A 21,586-nucleotide genomic window follows, 5' to 3' on the forward strand; every position below is an offset into this window, starting at 1 on the left:
TGACTCGGCAGGAGCCCGGGACGTTCTGGAAGGAGGGACGAGCCGAGGCAGGAGGGGCCGGGCCGACGCGGGAGAAGGCCCGTTACCCAGCAATACGCGCGCGAGACCCAGGCCCGCCGTCGGGACCAGCACGGGCCGGAGGGAGGGGAAGCACTCCGAAAAGTGATTGGAAGTGTGGATCAGCTCTCAGCCGGAAAAGGGGCTGCCGCTGTCCGCGGGCTCGGCACCAGGGCCGCGCGAGGAAACCGGAAGTCAGGCCCGAGGGAGCTGGGAGGGCGTTAGCGAAGCCAGGTTCGGTCGTGGGGGTGGGGAAGTGCAGGAGTGGCGCGCGGCGTACTACATGTCCCGTGAGCCTCCGCGGCGGGACGGGGCGGGGCCGCGGGACGCCAGGAGGCGGAGGCGGAGTGGAGTTAGGTAAGAGCGTTACTGGCCGCCTTGTCTGTTGGGCCGAGGTACCCCTTCAGGGGCGCCCTCTGGTGCGTCTTTTTCACTTAGTGTCCTTTTGGGGGGTTCCCGGGCCGTGCGGTGCGTGCTGGCTCGGCTCAGTAGCGCTGTTACAGGCTTACGAGCTGACGTGGCTGGGAACTGGGAAGTCTGTTAGAAGCCGTTCCTCTGTAGCCTCTGTTTTCTAAACTAGTTGCAAGCCCTCAGGCGATCACTTGAGGCACAAGCTCGACGAATTGCGTAGGGGTCTGTAGTTATTCACAAACGACACCGCGACTTCTAGCACACTGCTCAATTTATGGAATGAGAGACAGGGAGAAGATGCCAGAGTATCGGAGTTGCGCCCGGCTTCCCTGGAGTTGCCACCACCTTGGTTATTTCTAGATGATAGACCGTCCCTAGCTGTGGAGTCACAAGTAGTTGAATTAATTACAATCATTGAAGGTCGCAGCCAGGTGGAACCCCTGTAGCTCTAAGGTATTATTGGTTAAATAAACAAATAAACAAGGAACAATAATTATAGAAAATTTAACGTCACTAACCGCCGATTAGCAATACGGACATTACTCACCACCGCCTTAAAGTAGTATTTTGTCATCTGTCCGCTTAACTATCAGCCCAACTGTCAGCCCAATAGGATGGATTTCACTCAAGGGTTTATATGAAAATTCGTTTTTATTGTTGTTGAGCCTCTCTTTTTTGGTTTAGATTTAAGTGAAAATTTATAGCTGTTAGGAACAAAGACCACAAGTTGAAGTTTTATGACATTTTTAAAAATACTTAGAAATCTGTGTTAGTGTTATCGTTGAGAAAGGAAACGATTTGCTTCAATTTACTGGGCTGGAGAATGGAAGAGAGCAGTGTTTTTAATATTTTGAGCAAGTATCAGTCCTTAACTTTTTTGATTGCTTCCATGATGCATTTTGAGAATTTTCAATTTAAAACAACCATTAGGTGTATGTTTTTACAAGTAGAGTTTTGAAGAATGCTAGCAAAATTGGTTGAGGCATCACAAATTATTAGAAATAAAGTGGTAACCTGGTTTTTAATTTGAAGGTGTAGAAATATTTTTGAATCTTCGTTCACAATTTAAAATAATTTAAGAATTGTTGAAAAGGCAGGGGACATCATTTTTATCTTTTCTGAGTTAAGTAAAGATAAAATGTTGTCATAAATCAGTATTTTGAAGTTTATCTGGTGAGAGAGTCAATTTTTGTTTCACAGTGCACACTACACAGTGGGTTTATTAACATATAATGGGTTTATTAAGAAATGTATTTGCTTAACCAGGATGTACAAATTTTATTATTTTAGTCAAGTAAAACATCTTAATTTTTCTTTTTGGGTTGTAGAACCCCTGCTAGATTATGACAAAATATAATCCATATAATCATTGGATTTAGCTGCAAATGGTCACTTTCCACCCTGTATCTGCTTCAATTAACTTTCTCAAATAAAATAAATTATTAGAGAAAACTTGTTACACAGTTCATATATAATCATGTATTAAAGGTTTATTATCAGGGAAAGACCTCTGATAAGTTAATTAAAAGATACAGTCTTGATAAGGACATTTTATAGGAAAAGAGAATGGTTAGATAATTGTTAAGCTCTAAGAAAGAAAAGAATTTAGGGGTCCTAAATGATAATCTTAACTGATAGCCAACTAGTTCAGTGAGTGGTTGGTTTTCCAGAGCATCTTGATTCCATTGAAATTTATTGGAACTTTGCTTAGGGATTTTTTTCAGGAATTTTCATATTTTCCCAAGAGGGAGTTGTGAATTACATCATCTAAAAAGCTGTGTCCAAGGCCAAGTTTGGGACAGTTTCTTTTCTTTTAAACCATTACATTTTTTGTAGCTACAAATTCAATCTGAAATTTTCAAAACAAGTCACTGCTTTAAAAATATATATATATATTTTAGAATGGCTGTTTTGGACTGAATTGAGCACTCTTGACACCAGGCACTTTAAAAATTGTCCTGTCTACATGTTGTCGCTCATTATAAAAAAAAAAATATATATACACATATATATATTACAAAAGCTCTTTCTCCACTTTTTTCCACCCCCTACACCAATTCCAAGATCTAGATGTTCTCCATCAGGGAAAGGGCTCCTGAAGGACATGATACTGGCCGAGACTGGGTTCCCTTTTTCACTGAATTAGATTGGACTTCAAAGCAGTATCTTAACAAAGAATATGGGCCCTAGTACAACTTCTGACTGTAGCTTAGCCTTTTTTCTTATTTTTAGGTAATAAGGTGCATTTTTAGAGCTTCAAATCTTAGGCAACATGTAAAAATAATGAAAAACCTTTTTTTTTCTTAAATGAGGACTTTGTCTATATCTGAGCTGTGAAGAATATTTACAGTAAAAAGAAACAGTAAGTGCAATTTTTAAGAAAAATTTTTAAGTGAATTTCTGATTAGTGATTTAAATTGTATATTTAATTTGATTAATGTCATATTACCTCAGGGGTCATATTTTTTGTTTCTTTGTTGTATATTCTGAGGACTGTGCTTTGGTGCACCCCGGATAGATGTGGCTTTTGATTGTCAGAGGAAGAAGACTTAATATGTCAATACCACTAAATTGAAATGGCAGTGTCTGTCTTTTCATATTCATATCAGCTTCAGTGTCATTCCATCGGTGTTGTTTCAGAAACTTCTTCCTCTGTTTTCCTGACATATCACATGTCCAGGTTACTATCTTTAGGGTATGAGAATAGTTTTAGTGGCAAGGATAAAAACAATTTCAAGAATACTACCAAAAATAAAACCTGGTATTTGGGCATACACAATTGTCTTCCCTGTTTTCCCTGTACTTTCTCCCTCCCCCGTCTCCTCTGTCTCCTTACCCCTCCTTTCCCTCTATCTCAGATGTATGCACACACACACACACACACACACACACACACACACACACAGAGAGAGAGAGAGAGAGAGAGAGAGAGAGAGAGAGAGAGAGAGAGAATTATGTATGCCTTGCAGTGCATGACTTCTGTTAAACTGTGTGTATCCACACCTGTGTGCATCTTAAACCGGCAGTCTCTGAACCGGGCAACATACATCCTTTACCCTTAACCTTGAGAGGAACATAAAGGCTTTCCCGGGGGGGTTATATAGTTAAGGATAGTTTAAGAGTATTAATTCTCAGATTGTCAACTTGCATGTATTCATTCCTAAGACTGATCTTCCTCAGAGTGTACTGAACTAGACATCTTTTTGCTTTCCTCTTTAGCAGTTGTCCCTCTCTCACTGACAAATATGGGGATACCTTATCTGACCTAGATCTTGATAGTGGTGTTTAGAAAGTGAATGACTGTAATGACTGAGTAGTTAACTCTTTTGCAAAATTGGTGAGTTACAGTTGCTTTAGAAAATAATTGCAGAAGGACCAAATTGAGTTATCAGTTGATCATTAAAAATAATTTTTGAAGCATACCCATGTGTGATTTTTGGTATATAACTTATGAGTTCACACAAATGATTATTACTATGACCAGAAATCGTTACACTCGCAAATGTTTGGAACGGAAGAATAAAACATATAAAAATAGAATTAACCCGAATTCTGTTTCTTTCTAGCAATGAGTAATATTTATTTTGGGGTATATGGCCTAATGAGGGAGGGGGCAGAAGGTCCTGTCCATTATTTTTATGACATGCATTTCCAATAAAAGCTTTTTATATTTTATAGGCCAGGCACAGTGGCTCATGCCTGTAATCCCAGCACTTTAGGAGGCTGAGATGGGCCGATCACCTAAGGTCAGGAGTTAAAGACCAGCCTGGCCAACATGGCAAAACTCCATCTCTACTAAAATACAAAGATTATCCAGACATGGTGGCTCACTCCTGTAGTCCCAGCCACCTGGGGAGGCTTAGGCACGAGAATTGCTTGAACTCAGGAGGCAGAGGCCACAGTGAACTGAGATTGCACCACTGCACTCCGGCCTGGGTGACAGACCAAGACTCCATCTCAAAAAAAAAAAAAATCCTTTTTATATTTTATGATAATTATAATTTGTTATATGTTTAATACTCATCAAAAGTGTTCTAGTCGTTTAATGAGGACACAGTATTGGAACTTATGTTCTTGGAAATTTTAAAATTTACTTTTTTTATTGTAGGGAAGTATGATAGGGTGATCAATTTAAAATGTTTTGAAACACTAAAATATATTATGTTGGGATAAGCTAATGTGGAGGAAGTGAGATGGAAATATGAATTCAAGAAAAAGAGGCATGATATTGAGTTCCCAGCTGCTAAAGGAGAGCTTGTTCATGTAATTTTCAAAAAGATGCATGATGGTAGATTTTAAATTACCATGGCATTTACATTTCATTTATAAAAGAAATTATGACTTTGACTCCAGCAGAAAGTTGTGTCCTAGACATACAATCTGTGCTTCGCTAAGAACTTTTTGACTTAAAAATGTTAGCATTCAATAGGAATTGTTTGCTGACAGAGCTTTTTTTTTTTTTCAAAATAAAACATGAGTGCCATAATTATCTGCACAATGATAAAATGCAGTGATTTTTCAGACAGAAACATGGTGAAGAAAAATTAATGGTCCTAGAAAGCCTTTGACATGAACAATCACAGGGAGAAGAAATGTGAGACCAACCAACAGGAGAACAGCAACAGAGGAGGTTGGTAGATTGTAATAGAAGACTCAGTGGAGGGAATCCTATACTTCTTATTAAATGAAGTAAGAGAAACGCTCGTCTGAGGCTTTGCAGTTATACTCTTTTGCTAATTGAGATATGAATTTGTTCATTTATTCAATATTTGACCAATTATTGAGCACCTATCATGTGCCAGACACTGTTTTAGGCACTGGGATGAAATAGGCAAAATGGCTTTTTTAAAGTACAAGGAGGTAAAACGTATTAGAGAAACCAGTCACATTGACAAAGAGCTGTGTGAAATTTAACAACATGATAAGAAATTCCCTTTCATGGGGATATCACCACGGATCCCACAGAGATACAAACTATCATCAGAGAATATTATAAACACCTTTACGCAAATAAACTAGAAAATCTAGAAGAAAGGGATAAATTCCTGGACACATACACCCTCCCAAGACTAAATCAGGAAGAAGTTGAATCCCTGAATAGACCAATAACAGGCTCTGAAATTGAGGCAATAAAGAGCCTACCAATGAACAAAAAGTCTAGGACCAGATGGATTCACAGCCGAATTCTACCAGAGGTACAAAGAGGAGCTGGTACCATTCCTTCTGAAACTATTCCAATCAATAGAAAAAGAGGGAATCCTCCCTAACTCATTTTATGAGGCCAGCATCATCCTGATACCAAAGGGTGGCAGAGACACAACAAAAAGAGAGAATTTTAGACCAATATCCCTGATGAACATCGATGAAAAAATCCTCAATAAAATACTGGCAAACCAAATCCAGCAGCACATCAAAAAGTTTATCCACCATGATCAAGTGGGCTTCATTCCTAGGATGCAAGGCTGGTTCAACATACGAAAATCAGTAAACATAATCCATCATATAAACAGAACCAAAGACAAAAACCACATGATTATGTCAATAGATGCAGAAAAGGCCTTTGACAAAATTCAAGAACGCTTCATGCTAAAAACTCTCAATAAATTAGGTATTGATGGGATGTATCTCAAAATAATAAGAGCTATCTATGACAAACCCACAACCAATATCATACTGAATGGCCAAAAACTGGAAGCATTCCCTTTGAAAACTGGCACAAGACAGGGATGCCCTCTCTCACCACTTCTATCCAACATAGTTTTGGAAGTTCTGGCCAGGGCAATCAGGCAAGAGAAGGGAATAAAGGGTATTCAGTTAGGAAAAGAGGAAGTCAAATTGTCCCTGTTTGCAGATGACATGATTGTGTATTTAGAAAACCCCATAATCTCAGCCCAAAATCTCCTTAAGCTGATAAGCAACTTCAGCAAAGTCTCAGGATACAAAATCAATGTGCAAAAATCACAAGCATTCCTATACACCGATAACAAACAGCCAAATCATGAGTGAACTCCCATTCACAATTGCTTCAAAGAGAATAAAATACCTAGGAATCCAACTTACAAGGAATGTGAAGGACCTCTTCAAGGAGAATTACAAACCACTGCTCAACGAAATAAAAGAGGACACAAACAAATGGAAGAACATTCCATGCTCATGGATAGGAAGAATCAATATTGTGAAAATGGCCATACTGCCCAAGGTAATTTATAGATTCAATGTCATCCCCATCAAGCTACTAATGACTTTCTTCACAGAATTGGAAAAAACTACTTTCAAGTTCATATGGAACCAAGAAAGAGCCCGCATTGCCAAGTCCATCCTAAGCCAAAAGAACAAAGCTGGAGGCATCACACTACCTGACTTCAAACTATACTACAAGGCTACAGTAACCAAAACAGCATAGTACTGGTACCAAAACAGAGATGTAGACCAATGGAACAGAACAGAGCCCTCAGAAATAATACCACACATCTACAACCATCTGATCTTTGACAAACCTGACAGAAACAAGTAATGAGGAAAGGATTCCCTATTTAATAAATGGTGCTGGGAAAACTGGCTAGCCATATGTAAAAGCTGAAACTGGATCCCTTCCTTACACCTTATACAAAAATTAATTCAAGATGGATTAAAGGTTTAAATGTCAGTCCTAAAACCATAAAAACCCTAGAAGAAAACCTAGGCAATACCATTCAGGACATAGGCATGGGCAAGGACTTCATGTCTAAAACACCAAAAGCAATGGCAACAAAAGCCAAAATTGTCAAATGGGATCTAATTAAACTAAAGAGCTTCTGCACAGCAAAAGAAACTACCATCACAGTGAATGGGAGAAACCTACAGAATGGGAGAAAATTTTTGCCATCTACTCATCTGACAAAGGGCTAATATCCAGAATTGACAAAGAACTTAAACAAATTTACAAGAAAAAATCAAACAACCTCATCAAAAAGTGGGCAAAGGATATGAACAGACACTTCTCAAAAGAAGACATTTATGCAGCCGAAGGACACATGAAAAAATGCTCATCATCACTGGCCATCAGAGAAATGCAAATCACAAACACAATGAGACACCATCTCACACCAGTTAGAATGGCAATCATTAAAAAGTCAGGAAACAGCAGGTGCTGGAGAGGATGTGGAGCAATAGGAACACTTTTACACTGTTGGTGGGACTGTAAACTAGTTCAACTGCTGTGGAAGACAGTGTGGCGATTCCTCAAGGATCTAGAAGTAGAAATACTATTTGATCCAGCCATCCCATTACTGGGTATATACCGAAAGGATTATAAATCATGCTACTATAAAGACACATGCTCACGTATGTTTGCTGCAGCACTATTCACGATAGCAAAGACTTGGAACTAACCCAAATGTCCATCAGTGATAAACTGGATTAAGAAAATGTGTCACATATACACCATGGAATACTGTGCAGCCATAAAAAATGATGAGTTCATGTCCTTTGTAGGGACATGGATGAAGCTGGAAACCATCATTCTCAGCAAACTATCACAAGGAGAGTAAACCAAACACCGCATGTTCTCACTCATAGGTGGGAATTGAACAATGAGGACACTTGGACACAGGGTAGGGAACACTACACACCAGGGCCTGTTGTGGGGTGGGAGAAGGGGGGAAGGATAGCATTAGGAGATATACCTAATATAAATGACGAGTTAATGGGTGCAGCACACCAACATGGCATATGTATACATATGTAACAAACCTGCACGTTGTGCACATGTACCCTAGCACTTAAAGTATAATTGAAAAAAAAGAAAAAAAAATCCCTTTAATTTATTTTTTGCCAATAGTTTCTATATGTGCCTATAAAGAAAAAAAAATCCATTTTTTCCTACTTAAAATGGGAAGAGAAGAATAATTCTGTTTTGAGGCTTTCATTTACATTATAAAAACCAGGAAGACAAAGCAATTATTCAGAGGAGAGCCATTTTATAAAGCTACAAATAAATAATAATGAAAGGATGACATTAAAATTCATTAAGATCTATAGAAGAAAGTTAAGCTACATTTTTCAAATACGTTATGTAGCAAAGGAGAAGGAAAACGTCCAAACTCACAACTCACAAAATACAGAAGTGAAATTTTTGATTTGGTGTGATGGTTAATTTTATGTGTCAACTTGAATGTGTGCCGTGGGCTGCCCATGTATTTGGTTAAACATTATTTTTGGGATGTCTTTGAGTGTCTTTAGATAAGATTAGCATTTGAATAGTAGATGGAGTAAAGCAGATTGCTCTCCACATTGTGAGTGGGCAGCATCATCCAATCCACTGAGGGTCTGACTAGAACCAAAGGTAGACAAAGGGAGAATTCGTGCTCTCTCTGCTTGAATATTTGATCTGGGACGTAAGTTTTCTGCCTGTGGACTAGAATTTATAGCATTGCCTCTTCTGTTTTGCAAGCCTTTGGACTTATACTGAATTATACCACTGACTCTCCTCGTTCTCTGGCTTATATATGACAGATCATGGGAGTTTACCTCCATAATTGCATAGGCCAATTATATATATATATACACTATATAGTTGGTATATTTTATATATATATATATATATCTCCATACATATATATCTGTGCATCCTATTGGTTCTGTTTCTCTACAGAACCCTGACTAATATACTTTGTAGTAATTACAAAATTAGATATGGTTTCCTAGAGTAAAGACAAAGACTTTGAATTGCCTATGAATCAGTACTCAAGTGATTCTTAAGTCTCCCTCAAAAATGTGTTATTTATTCACTGAAATTACCTTATTAATTATTTACTCTTGGTAATCATTCTATATCATTCCCTTTTGGCTTTAGTAATCCCTTCCCTCATCCCACAGTCAAATCTGTTCACCTAGTTTTATGGGTTTTACTCCTTAGCTGTCTGAACTATTGCAATAGTTTTCGTTTTCAAATTTTTTTCTTCAAACACATTCTTTATATTCATTTCAAAGTGATCTTTAAAAACTGTAAATGTTATCATTATGCTTCTCTTAAATTCCTGAAATGACTCCTTAACATTTTTTAAAAGGACCTTCTTAATATAGCCGAGCCTCTTTCTCCACTAGCTCTTATAAATACTGCCAATGTGGGCACTGAAATTGGATATCTTTACATACTTACAAGATTTTCATTCAAGTGACTCTGATTATTCTTTTACAGTATTTAATGTCTTAGATTATCATTGATATTATAAAAATAATTGTCAAATTCTCAGAGAATTGGGGAACCCCAGGAAAATTCTCTAACATCCGTTTGAAAATTATGAATCTGGTTCTCACATGTTTGTCCTAGATGAAAACATATTTTCAAGGGAATCTTATATGTCTGGATAAGGAATTTTACTAGAATACGTTGAGTCTTAAATTTATTTGGAATATGTACCAATAAAGCATCATCACTTTTTCAACATCAAGTGTTGTGTAGTAGAATTCAAAGCGACACATTCCCTTTGTACTCGAAATAAAAAGGTTTTTCTCCATAGACCATCCAAAACTAAGAATCCTCAATGTTCTCTGAAATCTTCGTAGTAGATTAGGTTGCTATCTGAATATTATGGTCAGAAGTTGGAGGAGGAATTTATATCTCATTTTACCCCCCCAACAATCCTTTTTCTGAAATAATTCAAATTTTCTGTTTGAAAAGTGTTTTGTTTTCCTAACAATTTAATTTATTTATTGTCTGAAGTGAGATAATGTGTACAAATAGCTGTGCTAGATAACAAGTTTAAAGATCAGAGAAAAGACAGAAAACTATTACTTCCCAGAAATACTTAACTGTACATTGAGAAAGTCATTGATATGTTGAATCTAGTAACTGAGGTGATGGCTCAAAATTAAGTAATTGAGTTTTAGAAGCCAGATTATCCTTTACTTGTATTTTTAAGTTTGATTCTTTAATACTGTATTGGATGAAAGTGGAAATGGTCAGATCTGCCACCCAAATTGTTGTGTATTTTAAATTCAGGATTTATTAGTAACAGAAGTATGATTTAAAATTATTTGTAGCATTTACATTTATGAAAAATATAACTGTTTTTTGACAATAAGTATTGTATTCATTAAGTTTGAACATTTTTCTATTTTGGTCAATATGTTCTTATGAAGATACAAAACACAGTATAAAGAGTGTAAGACAATTAAAATTTGTTCTATGCAACGAAGCAGAAGACAACTAGGATTTTCTAGTAGAGCTAACTTACTTGACAAAAATATGCATGAGAGTGTCTTTGATTTCATGGATAAAAATAATAGCTTGAGTTGAAGAAAAGAGAAAAAGGCCTAGAGAAAAATATGTATCTTGACAGTAAATGAATTATCAGAATACTTCATAATCCTGACTCTGTAAATATAAATTAGCAACAAAAAAAGTTTGAAAGTTTATAAATGATTTTCATCCTTACAAAAAACTGTAGAACAAGTTATTCATTGTTTTTTTAGGAGAGAAAAAACTATAGCACAATCAGGAAATTATCAACTATAAAATGTAGCATTAGGCATATTTATGAGATATGTTCATGAAACATTCCCTTATATAAGAGGTAATTAAAGATAGTGTCTTTTTTCCCCCCTACACATCGTAGATTATGATTGTCCCATCTTCTCTTGGCTAAACTTTTGAAACCTTAAATATTGATTATAATTCATAATTTCATTTGGTCACTTCTCATGTTTTAATAAGAAATTGTAGAAAAAATTAGAAATCATTGAAATTTATTTGTTTTGCTAACAGGATGATATGTTTAAAACCAAATATATCAGTAATTACATTAAATGTAAGTAGACTACTCAAAACAAAGATGTCACTTTGGATTAAGAAAAATCATTGTGTACTGATTATAAGAGATACATGGGAAAGAGTGAAGGAACAGAAAATATTCATAATGTATATATTAATGTAGCTTGGTATAATTATAGTAAGATGAAACAAAGCAGACTTTCAGGAAAAAAAGTATTACTTCCACCAGAAGATAAAACAATTCTGGCCGGGCGCGGTGGCTCACGCCTGTAATTCCAGCACTTTGGGAGGCAAAGGCAGGTGGATCACGAGATCAGAAGATCGAGACCATCCTGGCTAACATGGTGAAACCCCGTCTCTATTAAAAATACAAAAAAAAAAAAAAAAAAAAAGCCAGGCATGGTGGCGGGTGCGTGTAGTCCCAGCTACTTGGGAGGCTGAGGCAGGGGAATGGCATCAACCCAGGAGGCGGAGCTTGCAGTCAGTCGAGATTGCGCCATGGCACTCCAGCCTGGGCGACAGAGCAAGACTCTGAAGAAAAAAAAAAAAAAATTCTGTTTGTATGCATCTAAAGAAACAGCCTCATAAGAAATGAAGTAAAAATTGATGAAACCAAGGGGCAAATCTAAAAGTAGATTTTAATATACATCCCTCAGTAACTCATAGAATTAAACAGGAAAATAATGCATTAAGAAAAGAGATAACTGGATTTAAAATGATTTACATCACAGCCACTAGGATGGCTATTATCAAAAAAACAAAAACAAAAACAGTAACTATCCTAAAACTCATATGGCATGTCAAGGGACCCTGAAAAGAAAAAAAAGCAGGAAGACTCATACATTCTGATTTCAAAAATTACTATCAAGCTACGTTAATCAAAACAATATGGTACTGGCATAAAGATAGACATATAGACCAATAAAATTAGAATAGAGGGCCCAGGAAAGTTATTTATGTTTCGTATGCACCTAACACACATAGCCCAAATGTAATTTTAGGCTATATGTGTTAGGTACATACGAAACATAAATAAATTTTGTGTTTAGGCTTGGGTCCCATCCTCAAGATGTATCTTTATGTATATACAGATATTCTAAAATCAAAAAAAAAGGTCAGAAATTGGAAATGCTCTGGTCTCAAGCATTTCAAATAAGGGATATTCAACTAGTACTGGCATAAAGACAGACACACAGACCAATGGAACAGAATGGAGAGCCCAGAAATAAGCCTACACACTATGGTAAAATTATCTTCAACAAAGATGCCAGAACTACATAATAGGTAAAGGATAGTCTCCTTCAACAAGTAGTCTTGAGAAAACTGGATATTCACATGTGATAGAATGAAATTGGACCTTTATCTTACACCATACACAAAAATTGACTCAAAATAGATTAAATGAAGCATATGAAAAATATAAGGAATTAAACTATAAAACTCTAGAAGAAAATGTAGGGGAAGAGCTTCATAACATTGGTCTTGGTGATGATTTCTTGGATATGACACCAAAAGCCCAGGAATAAAAGCAAAAATAAACAAGTGGGACTATATCAAACTAAAAAGTATCTTCACAGCAAAAGAAACAACAGAGTGAAAAGGAAACCTATAGAATGGAAGAAAATATTTGCAAACCATGCATCTGATAGGGGATTCATATCAAAAATATATAAGAAATTCATACAATGTAATAGCAAAAAAAAACTGATTAAAAATGGCAAAGGACTTGATTAGACATTTTTCTAAAGAAGATATACAGATGGCAAGGTTATATGAAAAGATACTCAACATCACTAATCATCAGGGAAATGTAAATCAAAAACAATGAGCTGTACCGTCATACCTGTTAGGATGGCTATAGTTTTTTTTAAAGGCAGAAAATAAGTGTTGGTGAGGACGTGGAGAAATTGTCATCCTTGTGCACTCTTGGTGGGAATGTAAAGTGGTGCAGCTGCTGTGGAAAATGTTATAGAGGTTTCCCCCAAATTAAAAGTGGAACTGCCTTGTAATCCAGCAATCCTACTTCAAAGGTATTTATCCAAAAGAATTAAAAAGAAGATCTGGAAGAGATATCTACATTCTCGTGTTCATTGCAGTCGCTCACAGTGACCAAAAGGTGGATACAAACTAAATGTCCATACGCAGATAAATGGATAAAGAAAATGTGGTGTATAAATGGAATGGAATATCCTTCAGCCTTAAAAAAGTTTCAGTTATATAAGATGAAAATGTTCTTGAGATCCATTGTACAACAGTGTGAATATAGTTGACAATACTGTACACTTAAAATTTTTAAAGAATAGGTTTCATATTATATTATTAAAAAATAGTTCAATAGAAGCCACAGAATGGGAGATATTATCCAGAATCTGCAAGGAACTTAAGTGTACAAACAAAAAACAAGCCCATTAAAAAATGGGTAAAGGGCATGAACAGACACTTTTCAAAAGAAGACATACATGCGGCCAACAAGCATATGAGAAAATGCTCAATATCATCATTACAGAAGTGCAAATCAAATCCACAATGAGATACAATCTCCCACCAGTCAGAATGGCTATCACTAAAAGGTAAAAAAATGACAGATGCTGGCGAGGTTGTGGAGAAAAGAGAGCACTTATATACTGCTGGTGGACGTGTAAATTAGTTCAACCGTTGTGGAAAGTAATGTGGCAGTTCCTCAAAGAACTGAAAATAGAACTACTATTTAACCTAGCAATCCCATTTCATTCCTGAGGAAATATAAATTGTTCTATTATAAAGACACATGCATGTGTATGTTGAACACTATTCAGAGTAGCAAAGACAATGAATCAACCTAAATGCCCGTAAGTAGTAGTATGGATAAAGAAAATGTGGTGCATATACACCATGGAATACTTTGCAGTCATAAAAAAGAATGAGATGACATCCTTTGCAGGAACATGGATGGAGCTGGAGGCCATTATCCTTAGCAACTAACACAGGAACAGAAAACCAAATACCACATGTTCTCAGTTATAACTGGGAGATAAAAGATGAGACCACATGGACAGAAAGGAGAACAACAGAGGCTGGGGCCTACTTGGTGGGGAGGGTGGGAGGGAGAGGTTCAGGAAAAAAACAAAACAAAGCTGTTGGGTACTATGCTTAGTACCCGGCTGAGGAAATAATCTGTACACCAAACTCCTGAGTCACGAGTTTCCCTGTCTAACATGTACCCCTGAACCTACAATAAAAGTTAAAATATTTTTTAAAAAAAGAATAACAAAATAACTGATATCCAGAATATACAAAACTTTATTTAATAATAACGCAATGACAACCAAGTAGAAAAATGGTCAAGAGACTTAAACAAGTACTTTACCAAAGAGGATTTCCCAGTGGCCAATAAAAAAGAAAAGAAAAAGTACTCAGTTTTTCTTATAATAGCACTGGGCTTATTCTCATTCTTGGCAGGTTGTTTCTACACTTTGAATGAACATATTAATGTTAACCATATCTTTTATTTTTTATATTCTGATGCTTTGGCATTCTGGTGTTTTGCTGACCCTAGAAGCACAGCCCCACTCAGTGTTTGCCCATTTGTAGAGATAGTAAGCGACTGGCCTTGGAATGTACTTTTCAAATGCAGACCAACCAATCCACAGCCCACACCCCACCCACCTCCTTTATCAAGCTCTCACTCTCCATACCACTATTCACCTGTGCTAGTCACCCCAGAGATAGGTACCAGAAAACTAGGGTCAGCCCTTATGTCCCAGAGCTTCCTGAAATCATTCAAACTAGCCAATCCTTATGGCTTGCCTTTCCAACTCCTTCTCATAGAAACCACAATTAAACTTCTTGCTCACAGTCCTCCCTCTCCTTCTGCCTCCTGACTGATCCTAGTCCTTCCTCATCTAGCCCTCTGTGGTGGTGCACACTCCCTCCTTTTGTGAATAATAAACTGTCTTTTCACAATGGCAATTATCTTGTGATCTGTCAGCCTTACTCTATCTCAAATTTCCTGTTAATAGCCTATATTTTAAATATAGTCTTCCTATAATTCATACTGTCCTAATCCATATTCAGTTAGTCATCTGTTAGATGTAAGTAGAATCACAGTAAGATCACTACACACCAGAATGGCTAAAATGAAAAAGACTGATAGTATCAAGTAATAGCAAAAATGTGGAATGACAGAAACTTTTATATATTCTTCATGGGAGTATAAGTTGGTACAACCACTTTGGAAAGTAATTGGCATTATCTATTACGTATGACCCAGCAATTCCATTTATAGGTATATATCCAACTGTTAAGTGTGCACATTGCACCAAAAGACATAGAAATATATGAAAACATTCTTTTTATTTTTAACATCACATTTTCTTTATTTCTTCATTGGCTGGTGGGCATTTATGCCCATTCCATATTTTTACATTGCAAATTGTGCTGCTATAAACATACGTGTGTAAGTGCCTTTTTCATACAGTGACTTTTTTTTCCTCTGGGTAGATACCCAGCAGTGGGATTGCTGGATCAAATGGTAGTTCTTCTTTTAGTTTAATCTCCATACTGTTTTTCATACTGATTGTATTACTTTACATTCCCACCAACAGTGTAAAAGTATTCCCTTTTCACCACATCCATGCTAACATCTATTATTTTTTAATTTTTAGATTATGGCCATTCTTTTCTTTATTATATTTTAAGTTTTAGGGTACATGTGCACAACATGCAGGTTAGTTACATATGTATACACGTGCCATGTTGGTGTGCTGCACCCATTAACTCATCATTTAACATTAAGTATATCTCCTAATGCTATCCCTCCCCCCGCCCCAAACCCCACAGCAGGCCCCAGTGTGTGATGTTCCCCTTCCTGTGTCCATGTGTTCTCATTGTTCAGTTCCCACCTATGAGTGAGAACATGCGGTGTTCGGTATTTTTGTCCTTGCGATAGTTTGCTGAGAATGATGGTTTCCACCTTCATCCATGTCCCTACAAGGAACATGAACTCATCATTTTTTATGTCTGCATAGTATTCCATGGTGTATATGTGCCACATTTTCTTAATCCAGTCTATCATTGTTGGACATTTGGATTGGTTCCAAGTCTTTGCTATTATGAATAGTGCTGCAATAAACATACGTGTGCATGTGTCTTTATAGCAGCATGATTTATAATCCTTTGGGTATATACCCAGTAATGGGATGGCTGAGTCAAATGGTATTTCTAGTTCTAGATCCCTGAGGAATCACCACACTGACTTCCACAACGGTTGAACTAGTTTACATTCCCACTAATAGTGTAAAACTGTTCCTATTTCTCCACATCCTCTCCAGCACCTATTGTTTCCTGACTTTTAATGATCGTCATTCTAACTGGTGTGAGATGGTATCTCATTGTGGTTTTGATTTGCATTTCTCTGATGGCCAGTGATGTTGAGCATTTTTTCATGTGTCTTTTGGCTGCATAAATTTCTTCTTTCAAGAAGTGTCTGTTCATATCCTTCACCCACTTTTTGATGGGGTCGTTTGTTTTTTTCTTGTAAATTTGTTTGAGTTCATTGTAGATTCTGGATATTAGCCCTTTGCCAGATGAGTAGATTGCAAAAATTTTCTCCCATTCTGTAGGTTGCCTGTTCAGTCTGATGATAGTTTCTTTTGCTTGCAGAAGCTCTTTAGTTTAATTAGATCTCATTTGTCAATTTTGGCTTTTGTTGCCATTGCTTTTGGTGTTTTAGACATGAAGTCCTTGCCCATGCTTATGTCCTGAATGGTATTGCCTAGGTTTTCTTCTAGGGTTTTTATGGTTTTATGTATAACATTTAAATCTTTAATCCCTCTTGAATTAATTTTTGTATAAGGTGTAAGGAAGGGATCCAGTTTCAGCTTTCTACATATGGCTAGCCAGTTTTCCCAGCACCATTTATTAAATAGGGAATCCTTTCCCCATTGCTTGTTTTTGTCAGGTTTGTCAAAGATCAGATGGTTGTAGATATGCAGCATTATTTCTGAGGGCTCTGTTCTGTTCCGTTGGTCTACATCTCTGTTTTGGTACCAGTAGCATGCTGTTTTGGTTACTGTAGCCTTGCAGTATAGTTTGAAGTCAGGTAGTGTGATGCCTCCAGCTTTGTTCTTTTGGCTTAGGATTGACTTAGCAATGTGGGCTCTTTGGTTCCATATGAACTTTAAAGTAGTTTTCTCCAATTCTGTGAAGAAAGTCATTGGTAGCTTGATGGGGATGGCATTGAATCTATAAATTACCTTGGGCAGTATGGCCGTTTTCACGATATTGATTCTTCCTACCCATGAGCATGGAATGTTCTTCCATTTATTTGTATCCTCTTTTATTTCGTTGAGCAGTGGTTTGTAGTTTTCCTTGAAGAGGTCCTTCATCTCCCGTGTAAGTTGGATTCCTAGGTATTTTATTCTCTTTGAAGCAATTGTGAATGGGAGTTCACTCATGATTTTGCTCTCTGTCTGTTATTGGTGTATAAGAATGCTTGTGATTTTTGCACATTGATTTTGTGTCCTGAGACTTTGCTGAAGTTGCTTATCAGCTTAAGGAGATTTTGGGCTGAGACGATGGGGTTTTCTAGATATACAATCATGTCATCTGCAAACAGGGATAATTTGACTTCCTCTTTTCCTAATTGAATACCCTTTATTTCCTCCTCCTTCCTGATTACCCTGGCCAGAACTTCCAACACTATGTTGAATAGGAGTGGTGAGAGAGGGCATCCCTGTCTTGTGTCAGTTTTCACAGGGAATGCTTCCAGTTTTTTCCATTCAGTATGATATTGGCTGTGGGTTTGTCATAGATAGCTCTTATTATTTTGAGATACATCCTATCAATACCTAATTTATTGAGAGTTTTTAGCATGAAGGGTTGTTGAATTTTGTCAAAGGCCTTTCTGCGTCTATTGAGATAATCATATGGTTTTCGTCATTGGTTCTGTTTATATGCTGGATTATGTTTATTGATTTTCATATGTTGAACCAGCCTTGCATCCTAGGGATGAAGCCCACTTGATCATGTTGGATAAGCTTTTTGATGTACTGCTGGATTCAGTTTGCCAGTATTTTATTGAGGATTTTTGCATCAACGTTCATCAGGGATATTGGTCTAAAATTCTCTTTTTTTGTTGTGTCTCTGCCACCCTTTGGTATCAGGATGATGCTGGCCTCATAAAATGAGTTAGGGAGGATTCCCTCTTTTTCTATTGATTGGAATAGTTCCAGAAGGAATGGTACCAACTCCTCCTTGTACCTCTGGTAGAATTCGGCTGTGAATCCATCTAGTCCTGGGCTTTTTGTGGTTGGTAAGCTATTAATTATTGCCTCAATTTCAGAGCCTGTTATTGGTCTATTCAGGGATTCAACTTCTTCCTGATTTAGTTTTGGGATGGTGAATGTGTCGAAGAATTTATCCATTTCTTCTAGATTTTCTAGTTTATTTGTGTAGAGGTGTTTATAGTATTCTCTGATGGTAGTTTGTATTTCTGTGGGATCAGTAGTTATACCCCCTTTTAACATTTTTTATTGTTTCTATTTGATTCTTCTCTCTTTTCTTCTTTATTAGTCTTGCTAGCAATCAATTTTGTTGATCTTTTCAAAAGACCAGCTCCTGGCTTCATTGATTTTTTGAAGGGTTTTTTGTGTCTCTATTTCCTTCAGTTCTGCTCTGATCTTAGTTATTTCTTGCCTTCTGCTAGCTTTTCAATGTGTTTGCTCTTGCTTCTCTAGTTCTTTTAATTGTGATGTTAGGGTGTCAATTTTAGATCTTTCCTGCTTTCTCTTGTGGGCATTTAGTGCCATAAATTTCCCTCTACACACTGCTTTGAATGTGTCCCAGAGATTCTGGTATGTTGTGTCTTTGTTCTCATTGGTTTCAAAGAACATCTTTATTTCTGCCTTCATTTCGTTATGTACCCAGTAGTCATTCAGGAGCAGGTTGTTCAGTTTCCATGTAGTTGTGTGGTTTTGAGTGAGTTTCTCAATCCTGAGTTCTAGTTTGATTGCACTGTGGTCTGAGAGACAGTTTGTTATAATTTCTGTTCTTTTACATTTGCTGAAGAGTGCTTTACTTCCAAGTATGTGGTCAATTTTGGAACAGGTGTGGTGTGGTGCTGAAAAGAATGTATATTCTGTTGATTTGGGGTGGAGAGTTCTGTAGATGTCTATTAGGTCCGCTTGGTGCAGAGCTGAGTTCAATTCCTGGATATCCTTGTTAACTTTCTATCTCGTTGATCTGTCTAATATTGACAGTGGAATGTTAAAGTCTCCCATTATTATTGTGTGGGAGTCTAAGTCTAAGTGTCTTTGTAGGTCTCTAAGGACTTGCTTTATGAATCTGGGTGCTCCTGTATTGGCTGCATATATATTTAGGATAGTTAGCTCTTCTTGTTGAATTGATCCCTTTACCATTATGTAATGGCCTTCTTTGTCTCTTTTGATCTTTGTTGGTTTAAAGTCTGTTTTATCAGAGACTAGGATTGCAACCCCTGCCTTTTTTTGTTTTCCATTTGCTTGGTAGATCTTCCTCCATCCTTTTATTTTGAGCCTATGTGTGTCTCTGCACGTGAGATGGGTTTCCTGAGTACGGCAGAGTGATGGGTCTTGACTCTTTATCCAATTTGCCAGTCTGTGTCTTTTAATTGGAGCATTTAGTCCATTTACATTTAAAGTTAATAGTGTTATGTGTGAATTTGATCCTGTCATTATGATGTTAGCTGGTTATTTTGCTCGTTAGTTGATGCAGTTTCTTCCTAGTCTCAGTGGTCTTTACATTTTGGCATGATTTTGCAGTGCCTGGTACCGGTTGTTCCTTTCCATGTTTAGCGCTTCCTTCAGGAGCTCTTTTAGGGCAGGCCTGGTGGTGACAAAATCTCTCAGCATTTGCTTGTCTGTAAAGTATTTTATTTCTCCTTCACTTATGAAGCTTAGTTTGGCTGGATATGAAATTCTGGGTTGAAAATTCTTTTCTTTAAGAATGTTGAATATTGGCCCCCACTCTCTTCTGGCTTGTAGGGTTTCTGCCGAGAGATCCGCTGTTAGTCTGATGGGCCTCCCTTTGAGGGTAACCCGACCTTTCTCTCTGGCTGCCCTTAACATTTTTTCCTTCGTTTCAACTTTGGTCAATCTGACAATTATGTGTCTCGGAGTTGCTCTTCTCGAGGAGTATCTTTGTGGCGTTCTCTATATTTCCTGAATCTGAATGTTGGCCTGCCTTGCTAGATTGGGGAAATTCTCCTGGATAATATCCTGCAGAGTGTTTTCCAACTTGGTTCCATTCTCCCCATCACTTTCAGGTACACCAATCAGACGTAGATTTGGTCTTTTCACATAGTCCCATATTTCTTGGAGGCTTTGCTGATTTCTTTTTATTCTTTTTTCTCTAAACTTTCCTTCTCGCTTCATTTCATTCATTTCATCTTCCATTGCTGATACCCTTTCTTCCAGTTGATCGCATCGGCTCCTGAGGCTTCTGCATTCTTCACGTAGTTCTCGAGCCTTGGTTTTCAGCTCCATCAGCTCCTTTAAGCACTTCTCTGTATTGGTTATTCTAGTTATACATTCTTCTAAATTTTTTTCAAAGTTTTCAACTTCTTTGCCTTTGGTTTGAATGTCCTCCCGTAGCTCAGAGTAATTTGATCGTCTGAAGCCTTCTTCTCTGAGCTCGTCAAAGTCATTTTCCATCCAGCTTTGTTCCGTTGCTGGTGAGGAGCTGTGTTCCTTTGGAGGAGGAGAGGTGCTCTGCTTTTTAGAGTTTCCAGTTTTTCTGTTCTGTTTTTTCCCCATCTTTGTGGTTTTATCTACTTTTGGTCTTTGATGATGGTGATGTACAGATGGGTTTTTGGTGTGGATGTCCTTTCTGTTTGTTAGTTTTCCTTCTAACAGACAGGACCCTCAGCTGCAGGTCTGTTGGAGTACCGTGCAGTGTGAGGTGTCAATGTGCCGCTGCTGGAGGGTGCCTCCCAGTTAGGCTGCTCGGGGGTCAGGGGTCAGGGACCCAGTTGAGGAGTCAGTCTGCCCGTTCTCAGATCTCCGGCTGCGTACTGGGAGAACCACTGCTCTCTTCAAAGCTGTCAGACAGGGACATTTAAGTCTGCAGAGGTTACTGCTGTCTTTTTGTTTGCCTGTGCCCTGCCCCCAGAGGTGGAGTCTACAGAGGCAGGCAGGCCTCCTTGAGCTGTGGTGGGCTCCCCCCAGTTCGAGCTTCCTGGCTGCTTTGTTTACCTAAGCAAGCCTGGGCAATGGTGGGCACCCCTCCCCCAGCCTCGCTGCCGCCTTGCAGTTTGATCTCAGACTGCTGTGCTAGCAATCAGCGAAACTCCGTGGGGTAGGACCCTCCGAGCCAGGTGCGGGATATAATCTCGTGGTGTGCCATTTTTTA

General features: G+C 37.7%; 1 protein-coding gene across 1 annotated transcript in view; it reads left to right on the plus strand.

The window, feature by feature from the left end:
- Positions 1-271: 271 nt before the first annotated feature.
- Positions 272-21,586, plus strand: part of ZCWPW2 (zinc finger CW-type and PWWP domain containing 2) — a 159,663-nt gene continuing 138,348 nt past the window's right edge. Inside the window, exon 1 of the mRNA XM_019024234.4 lies at positions 272-414. Within this exon, the coding sequence (XP_018879779.3) occupies positions 341-414 (74 nt within the window). The 5' untranslated portion in view covers positions 272-340. The remainder of the gene's footprint in view (positions 415-21,586) is intronic.

This window comes from Gorilla gorilla, chromosome 2 (genome assembly GCF_029281585.2).
Source record: "Gorilla gorilla gorilla isolate KB3781 chromosome 2, NHGRI_mGorGor1-v2.1_pri, whole genome shotgun sequence".
In the NCBI taxonomy this organism is placed as follows: Eukaryota; Metazoa; Chordata; class Mammalia; order Primates; family Hominidae; genus Gorilla; species Gorilla gorilla.